General features: G+C 43.3%; 1 protein-coding gene across 2 annotated transcripts in view; it reads left to right on the top strand.

Moving 5' to 3' along the window:
• The window catches only part of PTK2B (protein tyrosine kinase 2 beta), a 190601-nt gene that overhangs the window by 146139 nt on the left and 17889 nt on the right, over positions 1-26573 (top strand). For both annotated transcript variants that reach the window (XM_040427118.1, XM_040427117.1), the window contains exons 22-23: positions 17557-17665; positions 22964-23029. In XM_040427118.1, the coding sequence (XP_040283052.1) occupies positions 17557-17665; positions 22964-23029 (175 nt within the window). The remainder of the gene's footprint in view (positions 1-17556; positions 17666-22963; positions 23030-26573) is intronic.

Below are 26573 nucleotides of genomic sequence, written 5' to 3'. Positions count from 1 at the left end.
TCCTGTTCCGGCCCGGCGGTCATGTGACCGCCGTGACCGGAGTGTGCAGGAGCTGTGTGAGGTCTCTCAGTGACCTCGATCAGCCCTGCACTGAGGCTGTACAGCGCTGGATTGCTGCTGTACAGCCTCTCTAGGGGGTGTATTTGTCCTGTAACTGGGGCTACTATGTCAGCCCCAGTTACAGGAGAAATCAACTGTGAAAAAAAAAAAGAAAAGTGAAGCAAATGTCCCCCAGAGGTCTTGTATGACCTTATGGGGGACGAAAAGTGTAAAATAAAAAAAAATAAAAAAAAAGGTTGAAAATAAAAAAATAAAAAAAAGTTTCACATGTAAAAAAAAAAAGTCCCCAAGTAAGGAATGAAAAAAGAAAGCTAAAAATAGAAAAAATAAAAAAAAGTATACATATTAGGTATTGCCGCGTCTGTAAAAACCAGCTCTATAAAAATATCACATGACCTAACCCCTCGGGTGAACACCGTAAAAAAACAACAAAAAAAACTGTGTCAAAACAAGCAATTTTTGTCACCTTGCATCACAAAAGGTGCAACACTAAGTGATCAAAAACGCGTATGTCCCACAAAATAGTACCAATAAAACCGTCACCTCATCCCGCAAAAAATGAGCCCCTACATAAGAAAATCTCTCAAAAAATAAAAAAACTATAGCTCTCAGAACATGGACACATTAAAACATAATTTTTTTGTTTCAAAAATGCTATTATTGTGTAAAACTTTAATAAATGAGAAAAAGTATACATATTGGGTATCGCCACGTCTGTAACAATCTGCTCTATAAAAATGTCACTTGACTGAACCCCTCAGGTGAACGCTGTAAAAATAAATAAATAGAAACTGTGCTAAAACAACCAATTTTTTGGTCACCTTGCCCCATAAAGTGTTATAATGAATGATCAAAAAATCATATGTACCCAAAAATAGTACTAATAAAACTGGCACCTTATCCCCTAGTTTCCAAAATGGGGTCACTTCTTGGGAGTTTCTACTGTAAGGGTGCATCAGGGGGCTTCAAATGGGACATGGCATCTAAAAACCATGTGGAGTTCCTTTTCTTCTGCGCCCTGCCGTGTGCCCATACAGCAGTTTATGACCACATGTGGGGTGTTTCTGTAAACCGCAGAATCTGGGTAATAAATATTGAGTTTTGTTTGGCTGTTAACCATCGATGTGTTAAAGAAAAAAATTGATTAAAATGGAAAATCTGCCAAAAAAGTGAAATTTAAAAATTTGATCTCCATTTTCCTTTAATTCTTGTGGAACGCCTAAAGGATTAACAAAGTTTGTAAAATCGGTTTTGAATACCTTGAGGGGTGTAGTTTCTACAATGGGGTCATTTATGGGGGTATCCACTATGTAGGCCCCACAAAGTGACTTCAGACCTGAACTGGTCCTTAAAAAGTGGGTTTTGGCAATTTTCTTAAAAATTTGAAGAATTGCTTCTAAACTTCTAAGCCTTCTAACGTCCTAAAAAAATAAAATGACATTTCCAAAATGATGCCAACATAAAGTAGACATATGGGGAATGTTAAATAATAAATATTTTATGAGGTATCACTTTCTGTTTTAAAAGCAGAGAAATTGAAATTTAGAAAATTGCGAATTTTTAAAATTTTTGGGTAAATTTGGGATTTTTTCATAAATAAAGGTGAAATATTTTGACTCAAATTTATGACTATCATGAAGTACAATGTGTCACGAGAAAACAATCTCTGAATGACTTGGATAAATAAAGGCGTTCCAAAGTTATTACCACATAAAGTGAGATATGTCAGTTTTGCAAAATTTGGCCTGGTCAGGAAGGGGGCAAATGGCCCAGATGGAAAGTGGTTAAGACCATGTCTGGATTTCAGGGAGCTGAACAGTATCACAATTTGTGACCCTTATCCGCTTCCTCTGATCCCGGACCTGTTTAACCAGATTGTGGGGGCTAAAGTTTTTTCCAAATTGGATCTAAGAGGGGCATACAACCTGGTCAGGGTCAGAGAAGGAGACGAATGGAAGACGGCCTTCAATATTCCTGAGGGCCATTTCGAGAATTTGGTTATGCCTTTTGGTTTGATGAATGCTCCAGCCGTCTTTCAGCATTTTGTGAACAGCATTTTTTATCATTTAATGGGGAAATTTGTATTAGTGTATCTGGATGACATTTTGATTTTTTCTCCTGATTTCAAAACTCATAAGGAACATTTACGTCAGGTCTTGCTCATCCTGCGGGGGAATAAATTGTACGCTAAACTGGAAAAATGTGTGTTTGCGGTTCCAGAAATTCAATTTCTGGGGTTTCTTCTCTCCGCTTCTGGTTTTCGCATGGACCCCGAGAAGGTCCGCGCTGTGCTTGAGTGGGAGCATCCTGAGAATCAGAAGGCGCTGATGCGTTTTCTGGGTTTTGCCAATTATTACAGGAAGTTTATTTTGAATTATTCCTCTGTTGTTAAACCACTCACTGATATGACTAGAAAGGGGGTAGATTTTGCCTCCTGGTCGGTAGAGAAGCGTAAGGCCTTTTCTAATATCAAGGAGAGTTTTGCTTCCGCTCCCATCTTGGTACAACCTGATGTCTCTCTGCCCTTCATAGTTGAGATTGATGCTTCTGAGGTGGGTGTGGGTGCGGTCTTGTCTCAGGGTCCCTCTCCTGACAAATGGCGACCGTGTGCCTTTTTCTCGAAGAAACTCTCCTCCGCAGAGAGAAATTACGATGTGGGAGATAGGGAGTTGTTGGCCATCAAGTTAGCTTTTGAGGAATGGAGCCATTGGCTGGAGGGAGCCAGACACCTTATTACCGTGTTTACTGACCATAAGAATCTGGCCTACTTGGAGTCAGCCAAGCGTCTGAACCCGAGACAGGCCAGATGGTCTTTGTTCTTTTCAAGGTTTAATTTTGTTGTCACCTTCCGCCCTGGGGTTAAGAATGTGAAGGCGGATGCCCTGTCACGTTGTTTTCCGGGAGGTGGGAATTTTGAAGACCCAGGTCCCATTTTGGCTGAAGGTGTGGTGGTCTCTGCTCTTTATCCTGAATTGGAGGCAGAGGTTCAGGTAGCCCAGTCAGAGGCTCCTGATCTTTGTCCTCCTGGGAGGTTGTTTGTGCCTCTCGCTTTAAGACACAAGATTTTTAAGGAGCACCACAATACTGTCCTTGCTGGGCACCCGGGGGCAAGAGCCACAGTGGATCTCATCGCTCGGAGATTCTGGTGGCCGGCGCTTCGTAAGTCGGTTGAGGCTTTTGTGGTAGCCTGCGAGACCTGCGCTCGTGCCAAAGTCCCTCATTTACGGCCATCAGGTCCTCTCCTTCCGTTACCCATTCCTTCCCGTCCTTGGACACATCTGTCCATGGACTTCATTACGGACCTGCCTCGTTCCTCGGGGAAGACTGTGATTCTGGTGGTGGTGGATCGTTTTAGCAAAATGGTGCATTTCATTCCTTTTCCTGGCTTGCCCAATGCTAAGACGCTGGCGCAGGCATTTATTGATCACATTGTCAAATTGCATGGTATTCCTTCAGACATTGTCTCTGATAGGGGCACACAGTTTGTTTCCAGATTCTGGAAGGCTTTCTGTTCTCGCTTGGGGGTTCGGTTGTCATTCTCTTCTGCTTTCCACCCGCAGTCGAATGGTCAGACAGAGCGCGTCAATCAGAATCTGGAGACATATCTGCACTGTTTTGTGGCGGAGAATCAGGAGGATTGGTGTTCTTTTTTGTCCCTTGCTGAGTTTGCTTTAAATAACCGTCGTCAGGAGTCCTCTGATAAGTCACCATTTTTTGGTGCATATGGGTTTCATCCGCAGTTTGGGACATTCTCTGGAGAGGGGTCTTCTGGTTTACTTGATGAGGACAGATTCTCCTCGTCTTTGTCATCAATTTGGCAAAAGATTCAGGATAATCTAAAGAGCATGAGTGAGAGATATAAGCGTGTGGCGTATAAGAGACGTGTGCCTGGTCCGGACCTGAATGTTGGTGATCTGGTGTGGTTGTCTACTAAGAATATCAAATTAAAGGTTCCCTCCTGGAAGTTGGGTCCTAAGTTTATTGGGCCTTACAAAATCTTGTCGGTCATCAATCCTGTTGCCTACCGTCTTGATCTTCCTCAGACTTGGAAGATCCATAATGTTTTTCATAAGTCCTTATTAAAACCTTATGTCCAACCCATTGTACCCTCGTCTTTGCCTCCTCCTCCGATTGTGGTTGATGGTAATCTTGAATTTCAGGTCTCTAGGATTGTGGATTCTCATGTTGTCCGCGGTTCTCTCCAGTACCTCGTTCATTGGGAGGGTTATGGTCCTGAGGAGAGGATGTGGGTCCCAGTGACGGACATTAAGGCCACTCGTCTCATCAGGGCTTTCCATAGGTCCCATCCTGAGAAGGTGGCTCTGAGTGTCCGGAGTCCACTCGTAGAAGGAGGGGTACTGTCACCACCAGACATCTGAGAAGCTCTGACAGACGTCCTTCAGAACCTCCTCCTTGAGGTTCCTTTTGTTTTGCTTTCATTTTCTCATCTCGTTAGCCTCTCTCAGCTGTCATGTAGTTGCACTGATTGCATCCCTTTAAATCCCTTCCCATACTGCATCACTTTGCGGTTTATACAACTTCGTGGAGTATATGCATGCTGGATGCTACTACTGAGTCTTCTACAGATAAGTTTTGTTTATTCATTTGTATTTTCCGGTTTGCTGGATCCCAGGAGACCCTGACTCCCTCCGTATCAAGTGTAGGGAGCCGGTGGTCGTGTCCCCTCACTATTATAGGGTGTTCAGGGGTTATTCAGTCGAGGTACGAGGATATGCGATCTTCTACCATTGAGAATTTTGCATAGGCTGAGCAGTTTAGGGAGAGAGCCAGGTCTGTTGCAGGGCTATCCCTTTGGTTCCTTAGTTTTGGATCCAGTCAGCCGGATCTTCCTTTTGTGTCTTCTAGTTTGTTGTACACCTTCCGTGACATAGTTATATTCTTGTACATAAGAGCAGTATTATAGTAGTTATATTCTTGTACATAGGAGCAGTATTATAGTAGTTATATTTCTTGTACATAGGAGGCAGTATTATAGTAGTTATATTCTTGTACATAGGAGGCAGTATTATAGTAGCTATATTCTTGTACATAGTAGGCAGTATTATAGTAGTTATATTCCTGTACATAGGAGCAGTATTATAGTAGTTATATTCTTGTACATAGGAGGCAGTATTATAGTAATTATATTCTTGTACTTAGGAGGCAGTATTATAGTAGTTATATTCTTGTACATAGGAGGCAGTATTATAGTAGTTATATTCTTGTACATAGGAGCAGTAATATAGTAGTTATATTCTTGTACATAGGAGGTAGTATTATAACAGTTATATTCTTGTACATAGGAGCAGTATTATAGTAGTTATATTCTTGTACATAGGAGGCAGTATTATAGTAGTTATATTCTTGTACATAGGAGGCAGTATTATAGTAGTTATATTCTTCTACATAGGAGCAGTATTATAGTAGTAATATTCTTGTACATAGGAGCAGTATTACAGTAGATATATTCTTCTACATAGGAGCAGTATTATAGCAGTTATATTCTTGTACATAGGAGGCAGTATTATAGTAGTTATATTCTTGTACATAGGAGGTAGTATTATAACAGTTATATTCTTGTACATAGGAGCAGAATTATAGTAATTATATTCTTAACCAAATTTATTTTTATTCAAAGTAAGTAAGGCATATCAATCGATCACAAACCATCGTAGCATCACTGGTAAGGCAAAGTCACAAATCGGTCATGGAAGTGACCACAGATGCATGTCAGTGCAACACATGTTGTACAAAATGATACATCAAATGTGACAGACAATAAAAATCAAATATAACACAAATAAGAGGAAAACAGAGGGAAAGGAAGGGAAAGGAAGGGGGGGGGGGGGGTAGAGGAGTTTGCCCCAACTCCGTCAGGGGAACTTCCTATATGTCTTCCAGGGCGACCAGATTTTCAGAAAGCGGGAACGCGTGCAAGATTCCCAGTGGGCCAGCTCTTCCAACCTGTAGATCTGATCCACCTTATCCCTCCACATCGAAACAGTGGGAGGTTCAGTATCCTTCCAAAGCAGCGGGATGAGCAGTCTCGCCGCCGTGATGAGCATAGTAGGAAGATCAGATCTACAGGGGGAAAGCGAGTCATTAGGGCACCAAAGCAGAATCAGTTTAGGATCCAGCTTAACCTGCTTATCACACACCTCATTTATCAGAGCTTCTATACTGGTCCAGAACGCTTTAATCTTTTCACAGTGCCACCAAATGTGTGACAGAGAGCCTACGTCTTTTCTACACCTCCAGCACTCACTTGGGAAATCTGCATTAAGCCTATGCAAGAACTCCGGGGACTTGTACCATCTCGTAAGCAGCTTATACGAGTTTTCTTGTACCTTAATACAGCGGCTAAAGCCGTGAGAGTGTGTAAGGACAAAAGCCCTTTCCGGGTCTGTAAGGTGGATGGACAATTCCCTTTCCCATGAAGAAAGGAAATGTAGCTCAGGAGGGGAGGCTGAGAGTAACTCCTTATATATGGTAGACAGCGGTTTAGGGATCCTACGGGCATCTGATAGTCTCTTAGACAGCCAAGAGGGGGTTCCAGAGGTGGTGGGGGGTGGTAGCTTAATCATCTTAATTTCCTTCTGCAGGGCAAAACTCTGTAGGAAGGAAGCATTTTTGACTTTAGGGTCATTCAAGACCGTGGACCAATCCAGGGACCCATCCGGGGACCTAATCTCACTTAAAGGGATCTCGGCCAAAAGAGGCCAGATACCTGAGGGCTTCTCGGCTTCCGGATGGACATAAAACTGTAAAGAGGAAAGCGGAGTACCCGGTATGGGAAACTCAAGTGTTCTATCCTTAAACTGCTTGGCCCACTCAACAAACATACCCTTCCATAGGAGTGGCAAAGAGGAACTACCCGGAGAACAAGGGGACAGCCCCCAGAGAATCCGCTTCATTCTAGTGGAGAGCAGAGAGCGCTCAAGACACACATATGGAGCACTATAAGTGCTATTGAGGAGGGATAGACCTCTAAATAGTTGAAAGGCCACATAGTAGGAACGTATGTCGGGCAGACCAAAGCCGCCAAACCTCCTCTCTCTGGTCAGCACCGAATAAGCAATTCTGGAGGGTTTACTTCCCCACAAAAAGAGGGAGAAAACTCTGCGGATGTCTACAAAAAATGAGTGCGGCAGCCAGATAGGCAACACCTGCAGAAGGTACAAAAATTTAGGAGCTATAAAGGTCTTGAGGTAGTTCCTCTTGCCACACCAGGAAATAAACGGCAGTTTAATAGAGTGCAACTGCTTCCTAACTGAGGACAATAAGGGGGCATAATTCAGAGCAAATAAGTCCTTCGCCTGAGTCGGGACGTGCACTCCCAAAAATACTATGTCTTTTGTAGCCCAGTGAAAGGGGGTAGTAATCTGAAGGGCCTCTTTAACCGATTCTGGACAAGTAACGTTTAGGGCCATTGACTTGCTATAGTTGATTTTAAAGTTTGACACATAGCAAACTCCTCAAAAAGAGACAAAAGCCTAGGGAAGGATGTTTCGGGATTGGAGGTCATGATAAGTAGGTCATCTGCAAATGCGGTTGTCAAGTGGGTCCGAGAATCAATGGTCAAGCCCCTAACCGCAGGATCCTGCCGGATCTTACACAGCAAAGTCTCCATCACTATGACAAACAGAGATGGGGAGAGGGGGCACCCCTGCCTCGTCCCATTGGATATGGAAAAGGAGGGAGAAAGCGTACCATTTATTTTGAGTTTGGCAGACGGGGCTGAGTACAGAGTGAAGATCGCAGATATAAACGAATCTGGGAAACCAAACCTCGACAGGGCCCGCGACATATAATGCCAACCGACCCTGTCGAAGGCCTTCTCCGCGTCCGTGCTCAGCAAAGCCAGAGGCGTAGAGGAGCTTCTAGCCCAATCCATAAGATGGAGCAAACGTATCGTGTTTTCACAGCCCTGTCTGCCACGCACAAACCCCACTTGCTCGCTATCAATAAGATCCGGCAGGATCAGCTGTATTCGCTGCGCCAGAATCTTGGCCCACCACTTGACATCCGCATTTAGCAGTGAAATCGGGCGATAACTGCCACAGTGGAGGGGGTCTTTGTTTTCTTTATGGATTATAGTTATGTGGGCCTCTAACGTTTGGGGGGGTAGAGAACCTCCAGACAAAAGGAAATTACAGAGTGCCTGAAAATGAGGAGTCAAAACGTCTTTGAAGGTCTTGTAATACGATATAGGGAGTCCATCCGGCCCTGGACTTTTACCTGAAGAAATGGAGGAAAGGACCTTGCCAATTTCCTCTCTTGATACAGGGGCGACTAGTTGGGAAGCTTGTAGGGGACTAACAGAGGGCAGCTTCAGAGTGGACAGGAACTCATCTGTGGCTTGCTCAATAGAGGCTGAACCAGGACGGTCTGGAGTGGGGAGGTTATATAGATCCGCATAAAAAGCACTAAACGCTTTTGCTATATCGTGAGTCGACTTGTGCTTATTGCCTTTCGCATCTAAAATAGCAGGGATAAATGAATCCGCGTGGCGTTGCTTAGCCATGGCAGACATCAGTTTATTCCCTTTGTTCCCATGAGCATAAGCTTTAAACCTGGAGCGGAATATAAGTTTCGCTGATTTGGCGTTGAGCAAGTTTTTCAGTCCCGTCCTGGCCTCCGCTAATTCAGCAGCCACAGCCTGAGCCTGGGTTTGCTTATGGGTCAGTTCAAGACTCGCTATGCGGGACAACAGGTCGTCTACAGCCTTGGAGCGCAACTTTTTAACATGCGAGCCCAGGGAAATTAATTCTCCTCTAACCACCGCCTTATGAGTCTCCCACAAGATGGAGGGAGAGGGAGGGGGGTCGCCCACTGCATTAAGAGAGAAGAATTCAGACATAATCCGGGAGATTTTAGCTGCATTGGTAGGGTCGGAGATCAATGTGTCATTAAGACGCCATATTCTCTCTCGTTTAGGAAGAGCTGTCATAGACACTCGGAGAAATACTGCGGCGTGATCAGAAAGCGTAATGTTCCCAATCCTCGTGTCTACCACCTGAGAAATATGGGGGGAGGATAAAAACAAGTAGTCCAACCTATGGAAGGATTTTTTAGCGTTTGAATAAAATGTGTAATCCCTACCAGAGGGATGCATAGTGCGCCACACATCAATAACCCGCAACTTCTTCAGCGCAGTCTTCAGACGTGGCAGAAGTTTGTGGGACAACTCAGATCTCTGGGAGGACGAGTCAAGGTCAGGCTCCAGGGTCACATTAAAGTCACCACCTAGTATAAGCATGCCCTCACTAAAAGCCTGTAATTGCTCAAGAGTCCGAACGAGCCAGGGGATCTGACCCCTATTGGGGGCATATAAATTAGCCAGGGTAACAGGCGCGTCAGCGATGTGCCCCTTAACGAATAAGAAGCGACCATCAGTGTCCGCAAGGACAGCAGAGTGTTTGAAGGGTAGGCGCTTGTGGACGGCCACGCTGACACCCCTGCTAGCCGAGGCAAAAGAGCTATGGAACCATTGTGGGAATGCGTTTTGGGACAATTTCGGGATCTTCCCTGATTTAAAATGAGTTTCTTGGAGGAATACAACAGAGGCGTCATCTTTCAGTAACAAGGAGAGCACCTGAGACCGCTTACATGGCTCGTTCAGACCCTTGGCATTCAGTGAGGCAACTACAACAGAGGCCATAGTGAAGACAGAGGAGGCCTGTCGGCCCAGTGCAGCGTACTCAAGTTGTGTGTACTAGGTGTTTCTGGGTGATGTAGTGCAATATACACTAACCTGGTACAGCTGACTCTCTGCAAGGGCAGGTATAGTTAGAAATAGTTCGTGACGCCAGTGCCAAGTAAACGGTGGCACGCCGTTTGCGGATGCAGGAATAAATTGAGGAAACGTAGGATTAAAACAGAACTCCAACTTTAGTAGTTTTTCCAAGCAGAGACAATAATGGAAATGCAGTTCCTTAGCATACAGTCGATTTTGCAATTCGGTCGATGCAGGCAATTCAGTTACAGCAGGGTAATTACAGAGTGTTGAACACAGGACTTGCAGCACAGGAGCTTGCACTCTAATTCTGTCTGATCCTGGAATATATGGCTATGGCTTTTATAAGTACCTCCTCTGTCTTTCTCAGTACCTCTGGCTTTCCTGATCTTTGCCTCTGTCTCTCTCAGCTTCTGAATGGTTCCTCAGGCTCTTGGTCTAACATATTCCTGCTTCTGCACCTGGGAATTCAGGAGGGAATCTTCTCCTGGACAGCAGGCTTCAGGCCTGGACTTGTCTCAGACATTGTCTAATCTCCAACTGTAGATTACAGACACTAGACTCCGTCTCTCTTCTACTTCCCTGTCTGGGCCTTATATAAACTAGGGCTCCCTAGCTCCCTCTATGGACTAGAAGTAGGAATAACACCCCTAGCAGGCCTGTACATGCAAGTTTCAGTAACAGGGAAATACACACATTACATTACATTCTATAAAACTGACATATAGCAACTTCCCATAATTAAGGAGGGACGACAGCACACCAAGTAACACTTTGGTAGTGACGGGTATTACAGTTCCCGTACACTACATACCCCACTGCTTTAAGCTGAGTACGGCCTCGTACTCCATCATGGGTCGCCCAACTGGAATCTCTACCTGAAATAGAAAATAGAGACATGCAGGCATACATATATGCAATTCATCTGCATTTACATCAGGTCCAATTGGCAAAGGTGCAGGGTAGTGACAAGGGGCGTCGTTCTCTTCTCTCAGGATAGTGAATGGAACGGGGGCGCTGACCTGGCACAGCGTAACATTATAACCAGGATAGTCCATGACAATGAAAAAGTCCATGATAAAACAGTAGAAAACGGTATAAAAGTTCTTGGAGGCTCAAATAACAAACATGAGTCCGTACCCAGGTTATTTCCATATTAAATCACAGAGGCTCTCATGCGGTGGAGTCCATCTCTGGGCACAATACTTTTAAAAGAGTAAGAATCTCAGAGGCTCAGGTTCTTTTGAGTCTGTCTCCGGGCACGGTTCCTTAGTATCAAGTTGCACAATAAGAGGACAGCAAAGCAAAGTGCTGTAAAACCCCAGATCAACCTGAAAAGGGGGTGAAGGGTAAAAGGTGCAACAAAGGAACAGGCACAACTTGGCGTGGGGTAGCAAAAGCAGGCAGGAGGTCCTGGAAACAAGCCTGGCCTTGCTGACTTTGTAATTTCAGTGGTCAACACCTACCACTGAGCCGTGGACAAACTGGCAGCCGCAACAAAGGACCAGGAAACATAGGACTCCTGTCCTGGAAGGGTTAACATCAAACTTCTGACGAAATAAATCAAAGGCCTAGCAGGCTGATTCACAGTGAAATATCATATCCACTTGGCTCTCTTGGCAAGTACCGTCTGTAGTAGTCCTCTACAGGAGGATGTGCCCACATAACTGTATCAGGGGGCAGCTGTAGGGTAAAGGGGCCCCTAATAGGTATTGGCCCCATAGGCCTAGGGGTGAACCCTCTGATGGACCGTGCCGGCCCTGGCATGATCACTGCAGGGTGTGTCGTGCTTGGCACCGCCGCAGCAAGCGGTCCGGCGCTCTGGGTGCAGCAGTTTACGGCAATCGCGGGTCCGGTCTGGGGCACTGACGGAGCGGTGGCAACAGAAGGTGGTCTACGGGTGGTGACAGGCACCCTTACCTCATCCTTCCTCGGCGGTGTCTGGATCCTGGCGGTGTAGGTCTTGCGCAACTCCCGCAACTTCTCCTCCAGCCGGACGATCTGCTCACCGATGCTTTCTGTGTCGGAGTCGCTGTCCTCTGCTGGCGCCGCCGGCGCAGGTACAGTTACCGATGGTGTGGACTCGGCCTTTGCAGGTACTGGCGATGCGTCTGGTCTCCGACCCATCCGGATGTCCTGAAAGGTAGCACTCAGTCCTTTTAATTGTTCCAGCTCAGATATTGTCTTCTCCCGACGAGGCAGCTCGGGGGAAGGATAGGGGCTCACCCATTTCTCCAACACGGTTGGCTGCCAGAAGACATTAGGCCCAATGAAGGAGCTCCGCTCCTGAAAGGCGTGATGGGCCGGCTCTGGAGAGCGTTCCGGTTCCCGCTCGCAGCCAGAGTAGTCTTCTCCTTCTTCTGCCTCCCAATCCTCAGGTCCTCGCTTGGGACGGGTCACAGCAGTCGCATAAGGGCCTCGCAGGCTCTCGGCAGGGGTGTACTCCACTTCCTCTTCCTCGCGGAGGCTATGCTGGTACGAAGGGAGGTAGTCTCTTTTGACAGACCTTCGATTAACATAGAGGTCTCTGCCAGTTAGATAGTCCTGGATAAACCCGTAGCCACGGGATTTGTCAAATGAAAGCACCACTCCCTTTCTCCTTTCCAGGCGGGGTTGGGTGTGCGTATGCTTCTCATGTATTGTCTTGGTTAGTTCCTCATAGATGATTTTGGTCTTTGTATTCCGCTTGATAGCGGCCTCTCGGATCTCCGCCATCAGGGAGGACCATTTGAAAGATGGCTGGAAAAAGTCCCTCCACGAGCCATAGTAGGGCTCGGGTTCTTTCTCCCTTGGGCGGCAGGCGGGTTGCTCCGGTCCCGGAGCGTAGGCCGGTGGAGCCTCCTCTGGCTCTACACCAACATCCGACATCTTTGCAATTTCAGGTGCGGACGCTACAGCAACACTCTGCTCACTATCCAACATGCTCGATCCTTCTGAGGAGAGCGATAGGGTCGCGTCAATTACAGCAGCTAGCTCCTCCCATTGCTCTGGGAGGCCGCCCCCCAGGCCTTCCAGTATATGGAAGGCGGTGTCCATTCTGGCAGACATACAAATGTCCAGATAAGCAGTGGCGCCTGCCCTTGACCTTCTTCCCGCTTTTTCCTCAGAAAGGCGCCAATTTTTCCCGCCTTTTCGGGATGAAGGTGACGCAGCAGTAAATTCAGCAAGCTCAGCGGCCATCTTTAGCAAGAAACGCTGTCTGTTCACTGACAGCAAGCAGGATTGTAAAAAGTCCACAAAACCACACTCAAATGCGGCGATTTTCTTCCTCTGTATAGCGCAATACTGCACAGCGCTTTTTAGAGGGTTTTGGTACACTTTGGGTATAATTTTCAGTCCACAAAGTCCACTTGAATAAAACAGAAAAATTGTCACTTTGGTCACAGGGCAACGGTATAAGGCACAAAGTTCACGCTTCTTGCACTATAAAGCGTGCGTATCCTGTTCGTGACGCCAAAAGAGAGGTGCAGCGTACTCAAGTTGTGTGTACTAGGTGTTTCTGGGTGATGTAGTGCAATATACACTAACCTGGTACAGCTGACTCTCTGCAAGGGCAGGTATAGGTAGAAATAGTTCGTGACGCCAGTGCCAAGTAAACGGTGGCACGCCGTTTGCGGATGCAGGAATAAATTGAGGAAACGTAGGATTAAAACAGAACTCCAACTTTAGTAGTTTTTCCAAGCAGAGACAATAATGGAAATGCAGTTCCTTAGCATACAGTCGATTTTGCAATTCGGTCGATGCAGGCAATTCAGTTACAGCAGGGTAATTACAGAGTGTTGAACACAGGACTTGCAGCACAGGAGCTTGCACTCTAATTCTGTCTGATCCTGGAATATAGCATTTCTTCACCAAGGCCCATTAACCTATTTCTGGCTTTATATCCTTGGCTATGGCTTTTATAAGTACCTCCTCTGTCTTTCTCAGTACCTCTGGCTTTCCTGATCTTTGCCTCTGTCTCTCTCAGCTTCTGAATGGTTCCTCAGGCTCTTGGTCTAACATATTCCTGCTTCTGCACCTGGGAATTCAGGAGGGAATCTTCTCCTGGACAGCAGGCTTCAGGCCTGGACTTGTCTCAGACATTGTCTAATCTCCAACTGTAGATTACAGACACTAGACTCCGTCTCTCTTCTACTTCCCTGTCTGGGCCTTATATAAACTAGGGCTCCCTAGCTCCCTCTATGGACTAGAAGTAGGAATGACACCCCTAGCAGGCCTGTACATGCAAGTTTCAGTAACAGGGAAATACACACATTACATTACATTCTATAAAACTGACATATAGCAACTTCCCATAATTAAGGAGGGACGACAGCACACCAAGTAACACTTTGGTAGTGACGGGTATTACAGTTCCCGTACACTACACAGAGCAAGAGGACATCCAGTCTGGAAAGCCACGGACGGAGTAAGGAGAAGAAAGGGAGGAAGGAGGACAAAGGGAAAGTCAAAAGAAAAATAAGAGACATAACAAATGAGACAGTAACACAACCCAAATAACAAAGAATGTCTCCCCATGGACAGGGAGCGCGTGACCCCACCCAGCATCTGACACAATGGAGATCCTTTTTCATAGCGGCGGACAGCCGGGATCTATCAGAGGGGGCCTCCTGTGGGGCCACCGGGGGTGGAAAGGAAGGGGGTGAGGGAGAGGAATTAATCAGTAACATAACTGACAACAGTGCAGACATATAACCCCCGCATAACTAACAGTGCATTCAGTGCTCTAATGCACAGCTCGTAACCTGCATCTCATGCAGGCAAGGTAGTAAAGCATAGGGTCAGGCCCAAAACCCATGAGAATGGGGCAGTGGGCCAAGACCTAAAATAAGTCCAAAACCAATGGACAAACGATGAAAATTCAGCTCAGACAGAGCCAGACAGAGTTCCTACGTCCTGGGACCCAGCTAAGTCACAGAACATTGAACTCAGTGAAGAGTGAACAAAAGCGCCTTCAGCGCCTCCCGGAACAGAGTCAGGTAACAGGTGCTTGCGACCGGCCTTTTCCTTGTTTCCCAGCTCTGGAAGGTGAAACTTGCTGCCACGAATCTATACCCGGAGGGGTAGGCAGGGGATCCCCTTGATTAGCCGGCATCCACGAGGGAACTGTGATGGGTTCAATCCCAAGAGGGCCCCAAATAGCTTTCAGGTCACCCGGGGTCCGCACCGTATACTGCCTCCCGTTTTTCAAGATGGCTAGACCGAAGGGATAGAGCCATCGGAATGGCGTAGCTGTGGCTTTAAGGGCCTCTAGGAGCGGCTTCACGATGCGCCTCTTGGCTAAGGTGGAGGGGGCCAGATCCTGAAAGAATAGGACTGGGGTCTCACCATACATGATGCGGTCGGCCTCCCTTCCCGCCTTGAGCAGTGCAGCAGTGTCCACGTAGCTTAATATGCCGCAAACAACATCCCGCGGCGGCTCACCAGGTTTTGGCTTGGGCCTTAAGGCCCTGTGGATGCGCTCGATCACAATCGGAGCTGCTCTCTCAGCTCCCAGCAGGGAGGAGAAAATTTTGCATGCGACTGAATGAAGCGCGTCAATCGCAATATTTTCGGGTAGGCCGCGGATGCGAATATTTCGCCGCCGGCTCCGGTTCTCCTGATCCTCTATGCGCATCAGCGCGTCGTTTAGCAAGTCTCTGTGGGTTTGCAGGGCTGCACGGGTCTTACCCTCATGCACCAGGATGGCTTCCTGTGCTAGCTCCAGGGACTCCACACGATTCCCAATCTGCCGCAGGTCTCCTTTTATCTCCTCCAAGTCCTTTTTAAGAGGTGCAAGAGCAGATTCCAGGATGTCCCTGAGGACTGCTTTGGAAAGTGAGGAGCTATTTCGCAGTGGTCTGCAATCAGAAACATCAGAAGTGCTTCCTGCCTCAGAGCCTTCCTCTGCTTCAGAGAGCTGCCGCGCCCTCCTGGTTGTTTCAGCAGCAGGAGTCCTGGACTGTTTCTTGAGGTATTTATCCATCTCCGGTTGCCTGGAACGGGCCCCAGTCGGCTCTGGAGTCTCAGAGTGTCGATCCTTGCCTGGTTTCCCCATTGGCACCGAGTAAATAGCTAATAAAAGGGGCTATAATAGCTGCCAGGGAGAGGAGCTCAGGAACAAGCAACCATTCAGCTCCAAGGTCAGGCTCCGCCCCCAATAGTAGTTATATTCTTGTACATAGAAGCAGTATTATAGTAGTTATATTCTTGTACATAGGAGGCAGTATTATAGTAGTTATATTCTTGTACATAGGAGGCAGTATTATAGTAGTTATGTTCTTGTACATAGGAGGCAGTATTATAGTAGTTATATTCTTGTACATACAGTAGGAGGCAGTATTATAGTAGTTATGTTCTTGTACATAGGAGGCAGTATTATAGTAGTTATATTCTTGTACATAGGAGGCAGTATTATAGTAGTTATATTCTTGTACATAGGAGGCAGTATTATAGTAGTTATATTCTTGAAGATAGGGGGCAGTATTATAGTAGTTATATTCTTGTACATAGGAGCAGTATTATAGTAGTTATATTCTTGTACATAGGAGCAGTATTATAGTAGTTATATTCTTGTACATAGGGGGCAGTATTATACTAGTTATATTCTTGTACATAGGAGCAATATTATAGTAGTTATATTCTTGTACATAGGAGGCAGTATTATAGTAGTTATATTCTTGTACATAGGAGCAGTATTATAGTAGTTATATTCTTGTACATAGGAGCAGTATTATAGTAGTTATATTCTTGTACATAGGATCAGTATTATAGTAGTTATATTCTTGTACATAGGAGCAGTATTATAGTAGTTATATTCCTGTACATAGGAGCAGTATTATAGTAGTTATATTCTTGTACATAGGAGCAGTATTATAGTAGTTATATTCTTGTACATAGGGAGCAGTATTATAGTAGTTCTATTCTTGTACATAGGAGCAGTATTATAGTAGTTATAGTCTTGTACATAGGAGGCAGTATTATAGTAGTTATATTCTTGTACATAGGAGGCAGTATTATAGTAGTTATATTCTTGTACATAGGAGTAGTATTATAGTAGTTATATTCTTGTACATAGGAGCAGTATTATAGCAGTTATATTCTTGTACATAGGAGCAGTATTATAGTAGTTATATTCTTGTACATAGGAGGCAGTATTATAGTAGTTATATTCTTGTACATAGGAGCAGTATTATAGTAGTTATATTCTTGTACATAGGAGCAGTATTATAGTAGTTATATTCTTGTACATAGGAGCAGTATTATAATAGTTATATTCTTGTACATAGGAGGCAGTATTATAGTAGTTATATTCTTGTACATAGGAGCAGTATTATAGTAGTTATTTTCTTGTACATAGGAGCAGTATTATAGTAGTTATATTCTTGTACATAGGAGGCAGTATTATAGTAGTTATATTCTTGTACATCGGAGCAGTATTATAGTAGTTATATTCTTGTACATAGGAGCAGTATTATAGTAGTTATATTTTTGTACATAGGAGCACTATTATAGTAGTTATATTCTTGTACATAGGAGCAGTATTATAGTAGTTATATTCTTGTACATAGGAGCAGTATTATAGTAGTTATATTCTTGTACATAGGAGGCAGTATTATATTAGTTATTTTCTTGTACATAGGGGACACTATGGTAGTATTTTTTTTTTTAATACATGGGGCAGTATTATAGTAGTATGTATCTTAGCAACATCATCTTTTTTGATTGAATATTTTGAGTCTTGGTCAGGTTCTTTATCCTTTATCTTGTTGCATTTGCAGTGATATCTATCAGACAGAAAAAGAAATTGTAAAGGACAAGGAAAGGAATAACCGGCAACGTCCTCCTAAAATCATTGAACCGGTTCACGCACAGGAGCCTCCACCGAAGGTAACTCCTTCTAATAGTGAGGGATTCTAATAGTGAATCACAATAAGCAGAAATCTGCACCTTTCATATTTATTTTTGCTGAAATTAATGCGATTACCACACAACTGCACTTTAATCTATACATTTAAGTTTTTTTATAATGGAATGCACCAGATAGCAGAATCATAGGAAGTTTGCTAAGCTGTTAGAAATGTCCACCCCCATAGAACACACAGCATATAGTATATTCAATAAATACTCTTGTTGATCAAATATCAAACAGACTTAAAAACCAGTAATGGCAGCAGACACAGGAATAAAGAAAAACAGAGCCACAAATAAAGTGTCTTTAAATGCCACACTACAAGACCCATTGATGAATAGTATTCATATTAAGTTTCCTTCGACATGATCCAAAACAGGAGGTTGGCGGGGGGGGGGAGAGGATTTATCCCAAATTGCAAAGTGCAAGCTCCTTTAAAAAAAACAAATGAAAGTCAAAGGAAAAATCACTTTGCTAAGTTACAAATAAAGTGCTTGGTGCAATGTAATACATACAACATTCATCAAGGACTACATAATGTAGAGGATAATACCGATCAATGTGGTCCTGGCCACGACGCGCGTTTCGCAATCGCTTCCTCAGGGGATGAGTGTGTAGTATGCTCCTTAACCTTATATACCCTACCCGAATAATTAAAAAATCTAAAACAAATGTGGGAATACCTTTGAGATTGTGCCAGCACATGTGCTTCAAGAATGAACATGGCGTGCGTTCCACGCTGCAACGCATGACATCACATCCTGTTATTGGTAAGGGACCACCCACTAACTATCTCTTCAAAGATCTCATCTTAGATTATTTTAGAAAAAAGGGGGAGGACCTAAAATAAATAACGAAAAGTACAGACAAGGAAATGTACAGTATATAGCGCATATGTAGGAGAAATCAGATCGGAGCCGCCGGATATCCACTGTGGAGCGCAGATCACGATCCAATGCTTCCGGAGGTCCGGTTGCGTTCCATACTGGAAATCAAAACTCGCTTCTACATAGCGATAGCTTCAGCCATGCCCTGACCATCAATGCTTACTATATGAATTGGTATAATATACAAATGGTAATACTTAAAAAAAAAAAAACATGATTATGTAACTTATATCATTTCCTGATTATTAGAATACAATAAGTGAAAAATACCATGATAATATTATATGTCAAATAAAATAAATAATTAATCAAATACATATACAAAACCATATAACACATTATTACTCCCATAGTTAATTTCATACCATGATTATATTTATATTGAATCACTAACTAATCAAAACATCATCGTGCAATACACAATATATAAGATAACTATGGGAAAAAATTTATATATGTATATAGATATATATAGATTTAATATTAAAGTGCAAAGTGTGTCACGCGTGAAAAACACAATGGTTCTAAGCAGTGCATAAAATATATATATACAGTACAGACCAAAAGTTTGGACACACCTTCTCATTCAAAGAGTTTTCTTTATTTTCATGACTATGACTGAAAATTGTAGATTCACACTGAAGGCATCAAAACTATGAATTAACACATGTGGAATTATATACATAACAAACAAGTGGGAAACTGAAAATATGTCATATTCTAGGTTATTCAAAGTAGCCACCTTTTGCTTTGATTACTGCTTTGCGCACTCTTGGCATTCTCTTGATGAGCTTCAAGAGGTAGTCCCCTGAAATGGTTTTCACTTCACAGGTGTGCCCTGTCAGGTGTAATAAGTGGGATTTCTTGCCTTATAAACGGGGTTGGGACTATCAGTTGCGTTGAGGAGAAGTCAGGTGGATACATAGCTGATAATCCTACTGAATAGACTGTTAGAATTTGTATTATGGCAAGAAAAAAGCAGCTAAGTAAAGAAAAACGAGTGGCCATCATTACTTTAAGAAATGAAGGTCAGTCAGTCAGCCGAAAAATTGGGAAAACTTTGAAAGTAAGGGCTATTTGACCATGAAGGAGAGTGATGGGGTGCTGCGCCAGATGACCTGGCCTCCACAGTCACCGGACCTGAACCCAATCGAGATGGTTTGGGGTGAGCTGGACCGCAGAGTGAAGGCAAAAGGGCCAACAAGTGCTAAGCATCTCTGGGAACTCCTTCAAGACTGTTGGAAGACCATTTCAGGGGACTACCTCTTGAAGCTCATCAAGAGAATGCCAAGAGTGTGCAAAGCAGTAATCAAAGCAAAAGGTGGCTACTTTGAAGAACCTAGAATATGACATATTTTCAGTTGTTTCACACTTGTTTGTTATGTATATAATTCCACATGTGTTAATTCATAGTTTTGATGCCTTCATAGTCATGAAAATAAAGAAAACTCTTTGAATGAGGAGGTGTGTCCAAACTTTTGGTCTGTACTGTATATATATATAATAAATACATGAATTAATAAATAATGAAAAAATAAAAATAAATCCTAAATATTACATATGTGTGAAAAACCAAATTCATATATAGCCAATAATAACATTGAATAGTATTCATTAGCATATGATGACATATTTAGACTATAGCATATGTAAGATATGTATGGCTAATATTCATCTTAGGCCTCATGCACACGACAGTATTTTTTTGCGGTCCGCAAAAAGCTGTTCCATTGTTTCGTGATCCGTTTCCGTTTTTGTTTCCGTGTGTCTTGCTTGATTTTTGGAGGATCACCAGACATGAAAATTGAAAAAAAAATCTAAGTCAAGTTTGCCTTGCAAATGATAGGAAAAAAACGGACGCGGACGCGCGGACGCGGATGACAATCTTGTGTGCCTCCGTGTTTTTTTGACTTGAAAGGGTCCGCGAACTGTTGTCCGGGAAAAAAATAGGACAGGTGTTATTTTTTTGACGGACTGGAAACATGGATCACGGACGCGGATGACAAACGGTGCATTATCCGAGTTTTCAACAGACCCAGAAAAACACGGATGACGGAACAACGGACACGGAACACAACAACGGTCGTGTGCATGAGCCCTTAATCAATAATACAACTCTTCCTTTCAATCGCGCCCTTTCATATGTCTTCTGTATAGGATAGATTGGGAGTCCCAGGTATAACCAGTAGTCACACCTGTAACATCTCATCATCATCCCAATTTAGACACGTATATCCCAGTATCCCACCACTTAAAATAGAATAAATAAAATAACAAAACCAGTTAAAAAAAAATTGTTATAAATATATGGGTACAATATTAAAACCAAAGTTAGATGAAATATACAGAATGCAGAAAAGACCTTATTAAGTCACAATCGATACATTATCATCACAAAAATGGAGAGAAACTCAAACCTTCATCGAGGCCATGAGGGGCGACTGTATTGAGCTCAAAGATCCATTTCGCCTCCCTCTGTGCCACTAGGCGTTTCCAGTTCCCTCCTCTATTGCCAACCAGTATCCTATCAATACCTTTAGGAGAGAGCCCTCGCATTCATGATGGATTTTAAAATGACGAGGGATGGTGTTTAGTCTTGTTAAGTCCATTTCGTCCTCGGCCGCGCTAATTCCCAAGACATGCGCTCTGGTACGTTTTTTTCAATTCCCATGACATCATGCCTACATATAAAAGATTACATGGGCAGCTGGCCACATAGACTACACCAATCGTACTGCAAGATATGGCGTGCGTAATGTAAGATCTGTGGCCGGTACCATCTGTGAATGTTGTAGTTCTCACTATATTGGGGAAGGCAACACAATTACCACAAGGACGACATCCCCATTTGGGTCCCTTCGAACCAAATAATCTATTTGGATTTGTACCTTGGTAGTGGCTGTGTACTAGTATGTCCCTTAAGCTTTTCTCCCGTCTGTAGGTGATGGATGGATCGGGAGGCAAATATTTCCGCAGGGTATTATCCATGAGTAAGATGTTCCAGTGTTTCTTTAAGATGGAGGATACTTCTTTATGGCCCGAATTGAATGAAGTGATGAATCTCACTATCTCCCCTTTTCTGTCTCTCGATGTAGGTCGGCTATGTAGTAAGGCATCTCACTTGGGATGTTTAGCAGGCAAATACCCTCTTTCAGTGATTAATCGCTGTATCCTCTCTCTATGAACCTATTATGCAGTTCTTTTGCTCGTACCTCAAATTCTTCATCTCGAGAACACAGTCTTCGTAGTCGTAGATATTGGCCTGTGCTGTCTATCAATTCCTAGCATGGAGGAGGCTGTTCACTAACGTGCATTTCAGAAACAAGTCTGTATAAATGAAACCGTCATTATCAACTTGTAATAGCACATCTAAAAAGTCCATATTTCATTAGATTAGATGGATATTCATATTGTTATCATTTAGGGACGTCATACATTTCTGTAGGTCTTCCAATGTCCCTTGCCAGATGATGAGGATATCGTCAATGTATCGACTTCATAGATGGACTTTTTCAATCTGATCGACTGGTTCAGTTAAGAAGATCCTCCTCTCCCACAGCCCCAGGCAGGAAAATATTTGAATAGCCGCCCCCATAGCAGTACTCTGGAGCTGTAGGTAGTACAGCTTGTGCCGCAATGCAAAGTCGAGTATTTCCGATATAAATGTCCCATACTCACCGCGCGTCGGGGCCAGGACTACATGATCGGTATTATCCTCTACATTATGTACTCCTTGATGAATGTTGTATGTATTACATTGCACCAAGCACTTTATTTGTAACTTAGCAAGGTGATTTTTCATTTGATTTACATTAATTTTTTTCAAAGGAGGTTGCATTTTGCATTTTGGGATAAATCCGCTCCCCCCCCCCCCCCTCCTGTTTCGATGATGTTGAAGGAAACTTAATATGGATACTATTCATCAATGGGTCTTGTAGTTTGGCATAAGACACTTAATTTGTGGTTCTGTTTTTCTTTATTCCTGTGTCTGCTGCCATTACTGTTTTTTAAGTCTGTTTGATATTTGATCAATAAACATATTTATTTAATATACTATATGCTGTGTGTTCTATTTTGGGTGGTGATTTGAGTCTAATATGCACAGAAATTACTTTATTGGGAGCTAGTGTAATTTTTTGGTGTGCTGTTAGAAATGTGTATGTCAGCGCAGTGATCATCAAGATTTCAGAGTGCAGCTCTGGGTGTGACTGGAGTATAATACATAACTCAGTATCAGTAGAGGGATCCGGATACGGCCTGTATTAAATAACTGCACCCATCCTGATTCAACCCTACGGTACACTTGCCTAAGTTGATGAATATATTAATGCGATGCAGCTTTAAACGTCACAACAAAGTGAAAAGAACGTTTTTCTCTTTCTCCTACAGCCGAACCGCCCGAAATACAAGGCGGCAGCACCAGGGAATCTACTGACCCCAAATCTACAGTTCCAGGTAGGCAGCCATTACTGCAGGGCGCTCGTCTCATCATTTCCTTATTTCACAGATTTTGGAACGGTGACATTTGGACTGTTATAGTAGAAATAACGTCAGTAAATGGTATTATTAGGGATAATATCTGACATTTCTGAATGTTTATTAAAAATCTCACAAACTGGCCAGAGCTTTGGCCCTTCCCTATATAATGTATACTAGTTCAGGTCATAAACATGAGATAGTTATCTCGCCCAATCCTCCCATACATATTGAATAAGGGGAGAGGAGGAAGACTCACTTTCCCGTTAAGTCACGCCTCCTTCCTGATTAGCCCCGCTCCCTTTTCGAGCAAGTTGGAAAAACTTGGAGAAATCCTAGTGGCTCCACTTTTTAGATAGATTCTAGGAGCTGAGTAGTAGTTACTCTGGACCACTGTCTCTGCAGACATATTATCTCTCAGATATGTCATCTCTGACGCACTGTGTTATCTCAGAACTCTGATCTCTTCTCACTTATTACCTCAGATCTATGAACTCCCTAGACATATTCTTTCAGATCTTTGAATTATTATCTCAGGCCTCTGATCTCCTCTGATACTATCTCAGAAGTCTATTCTTCCCTGATTTATTATCTCAGTTCTCAGACCATCCACCAACATATTATCTCAGATCTCAGACCATCCACCAACATATTATCTCCGATCTTGGAACATCCCCAACATGTTATCTCAGATCTTGGAACGTCCCCAACATATTATCTCAGATCTCTGATCTATATTTAATCTCAGATCTCTGATCTTCGTTGATATTTAATCTCAGATCTCTAATTTTCTCTGACATTATCTCAGATCTTTGACATTTTTCTCCTACAGTATCTCTGACCTTCTCTGACATGGTATCTCAGATCTGTAACATATTATCGTAGACCTTTGATCTGCTCTAACATATAGTATTATCTCTCATCTCTGAGCTTCCTTGACATATTATCTCAGATTTCTGACACTTAGGGCTCATTCAGACGGCCGTACGTGTTTTGCGGTCCGCAACTTGCGGATCCGCAAAACACGGATACCGGCCAATGTGCGTTCCGCAAATGTGTGGACCGCACATGGCCGTCACTCTCATAGAAAATACCTATTCTTTTCCGCAATTCTGGACAAGTATAGGACATGCTCTATATACCGTATTTTTTGCGGGGCTGCGGAACGGAACAGCGGATGCGGACAGCACACGGTGTGCTGCCTGCATCTTTTGAGGCCCCTTTAAAATGAATGGGTCCGCACCCGTTCCACAAAAATGCGGAGCAAAACATACGGCTGTCTCAATGAGCCCTTAAAGAGTACTAACAATTCTGGAACATCTATTCTTATGACTGTATATTGTGCCATTCCTTTATTATTTGCACTATAAGTTATAAATTAATTGCTATTAGCCTTCAGTAAGGGTACAGAGGGGAGGTAACCAGTTGGGGGTGTGTCCTTGCACAGACTCACTCTGTCCAATCAGTGCTGCCAATCTCAGTCTGTGCAGGGACACACCCCCAACTGGTTACCTCCCCTCTGTACCCTTACTGAAAGCTAATAGCAATTCATTTATAACTTATAGTGGAAATAATAAAGGAATGGCACAACATAGAGTCATCAGAATAGGTGCTCCAGAATCGTTATTACAGGCATGTCAGGAGCGGTGTAAGGTCCTCTTTAATCTCAGATCTTTCATCTTCTCTGACAAATTATCTCCGATGTCTCATCATCTCTGAAATATTATCTCAGATGTCTGATCTTCTCTTACCTACTATCTCAGGTCTGTCATCTTTCCTGACATATTATATCACAATCAGATCTCAGTTATATTATATCTGATTTCTCATCTTCTGACAAATTATCTCAGATATCTCATCTCCTCTGGAATAGTATCTCAGATCTCAAACCATCCCCAACATATTATCTCAGATCTCCGACCTTCTCTGACCAATTATCTCCAATATCTCATCCACTCTGAAATATTATTTCAGATCTCTGATCTTCTCTGACCTACTATCTCAGGTCTCTGATCTTTCCGGACATATTACCTCAGATCTCCGACATACAGTGGATATAAAAAGTCTACACACCCCTGTTAAAATGTCAGGTTTCTGTGATGTAAAAAAAATGAGACAAAGATAAATCATTTCAGAACTTTTTCCACCTTTAATGTGACCTATAAACTGTACAACTCAATTGAAGAACAAACTGAAATCTTTTTAGGTAGAGGGAAGAAAAAATATAAAAATAAAATAATATGGTTGCATAAGTGTGCACACCCTTAAACTAATACTTTGTTGAAGCACCTTTTGATTTTATTACAGCACTCGGTCTTTTTGGGTATGAGTCTATCAGCATGGCACATTTTGACTTGGCAAGATTTGCCCACTCTTCTTTGCAAAAACACTCCAAATCTATCAGATTGCGAGGGCATCTCCTGTGCACAGACCTCTTCAGATCACCCCACAGATTTTCAATCGGATTCAGGTCTGGGCTCTGGCTGGGCCATTCCAAAACTTTAATCTTCTTCTGGTGAAGCCATTCCTTTGTTGATTTGGATGTATGCTTTGGGTCGTTGTCATGCTGAAAGATGAAGTTCCTCTTCATGTTCAGCTTTCTAGCAGACGGCTGAAGGTTTTGTGCCAATATTGACTGGTATTTGGAACTGTTCATAATTCCCTCTAGCTTAACTAAGGCCCCAGTTCCAGCTGAAGAAAAACAGCCCCTTGGCATGATGCTGCCACCACCATGCTTCACTGTGGGTATGGTGATCTTTTGGTGATGTGCAGTGTTGTTTTTGCGCCAAACATATCTTTTGGAATTATGGCCAAAAAGTTCAACCTTGGTTTCATCAGACCATAACACCTTTCCCCACATGCTTTTGGGAGACTTCAGATGTGTTTTTGCAAAATGTAGCCTGGCTTGGATGTTTTTCTTCGTAAGAAAAGGCTTTCGTCTTGCCACTCTACCCCATAGCCCAAACATATGAAGAATACAGGAGATTGTTGTCACATGTACCACACAGCCAGGACTTGTCAGATATTCCTGCAGCTCCTTTAATGTTGCTGTAGGCCTCTTGGTCGCCTCCCAGACCAGTTTTCTTCTCGTCTTTTCATCAATTTTGGAGGGACGTCCAGTTCTTGGTAATGTCACTGTGTTGCCATATTTTCTCCACTTGATGATGACTGTCTTCACTGTGTTCCATGGTATATCTAATGCCTTGGAAATTCTTTTGTACCCTTCTCCTGACTGATACCTTCTAACAATGAGATCCCTCTGATGCTTTGGAAGCTCTCTGTGGTCCATGGCTTTTTCTGTGGGATGCGACTAAGAACATTTCAGGAAAGAACAACTAGAGCAGCTGAACTTTATTTGGGGTCAATCAGAGGCACTTTACATGATGGCCGGTGTATGCTGACTCCTATCTAACAGGATTGTGAATGTGATTGCTTAATTCTGAACACAGCTACATCCCCAGTTATAGGAGGGTGTGCACACTTATGCAACCACATTATTTTAGTTTTTTTTGTTTTCCTCCCT

This window comes from Bufo bufo, chromosome 4 (genome assembly GCF_905171765.1).
Source record: "Bufo bufo chromosome 4, aBufBuf1.1, whole genome shotgun sequence".
Classification (NCBI taxonomy): Eukaryota; Metazoa; Chordata; class Amphibia; order Anura; family Bufonidae; genus Bufo; species Bufo bufo.
This window is presented reverse-complemented; position numbering and strand designations above follow the sequence as displayed.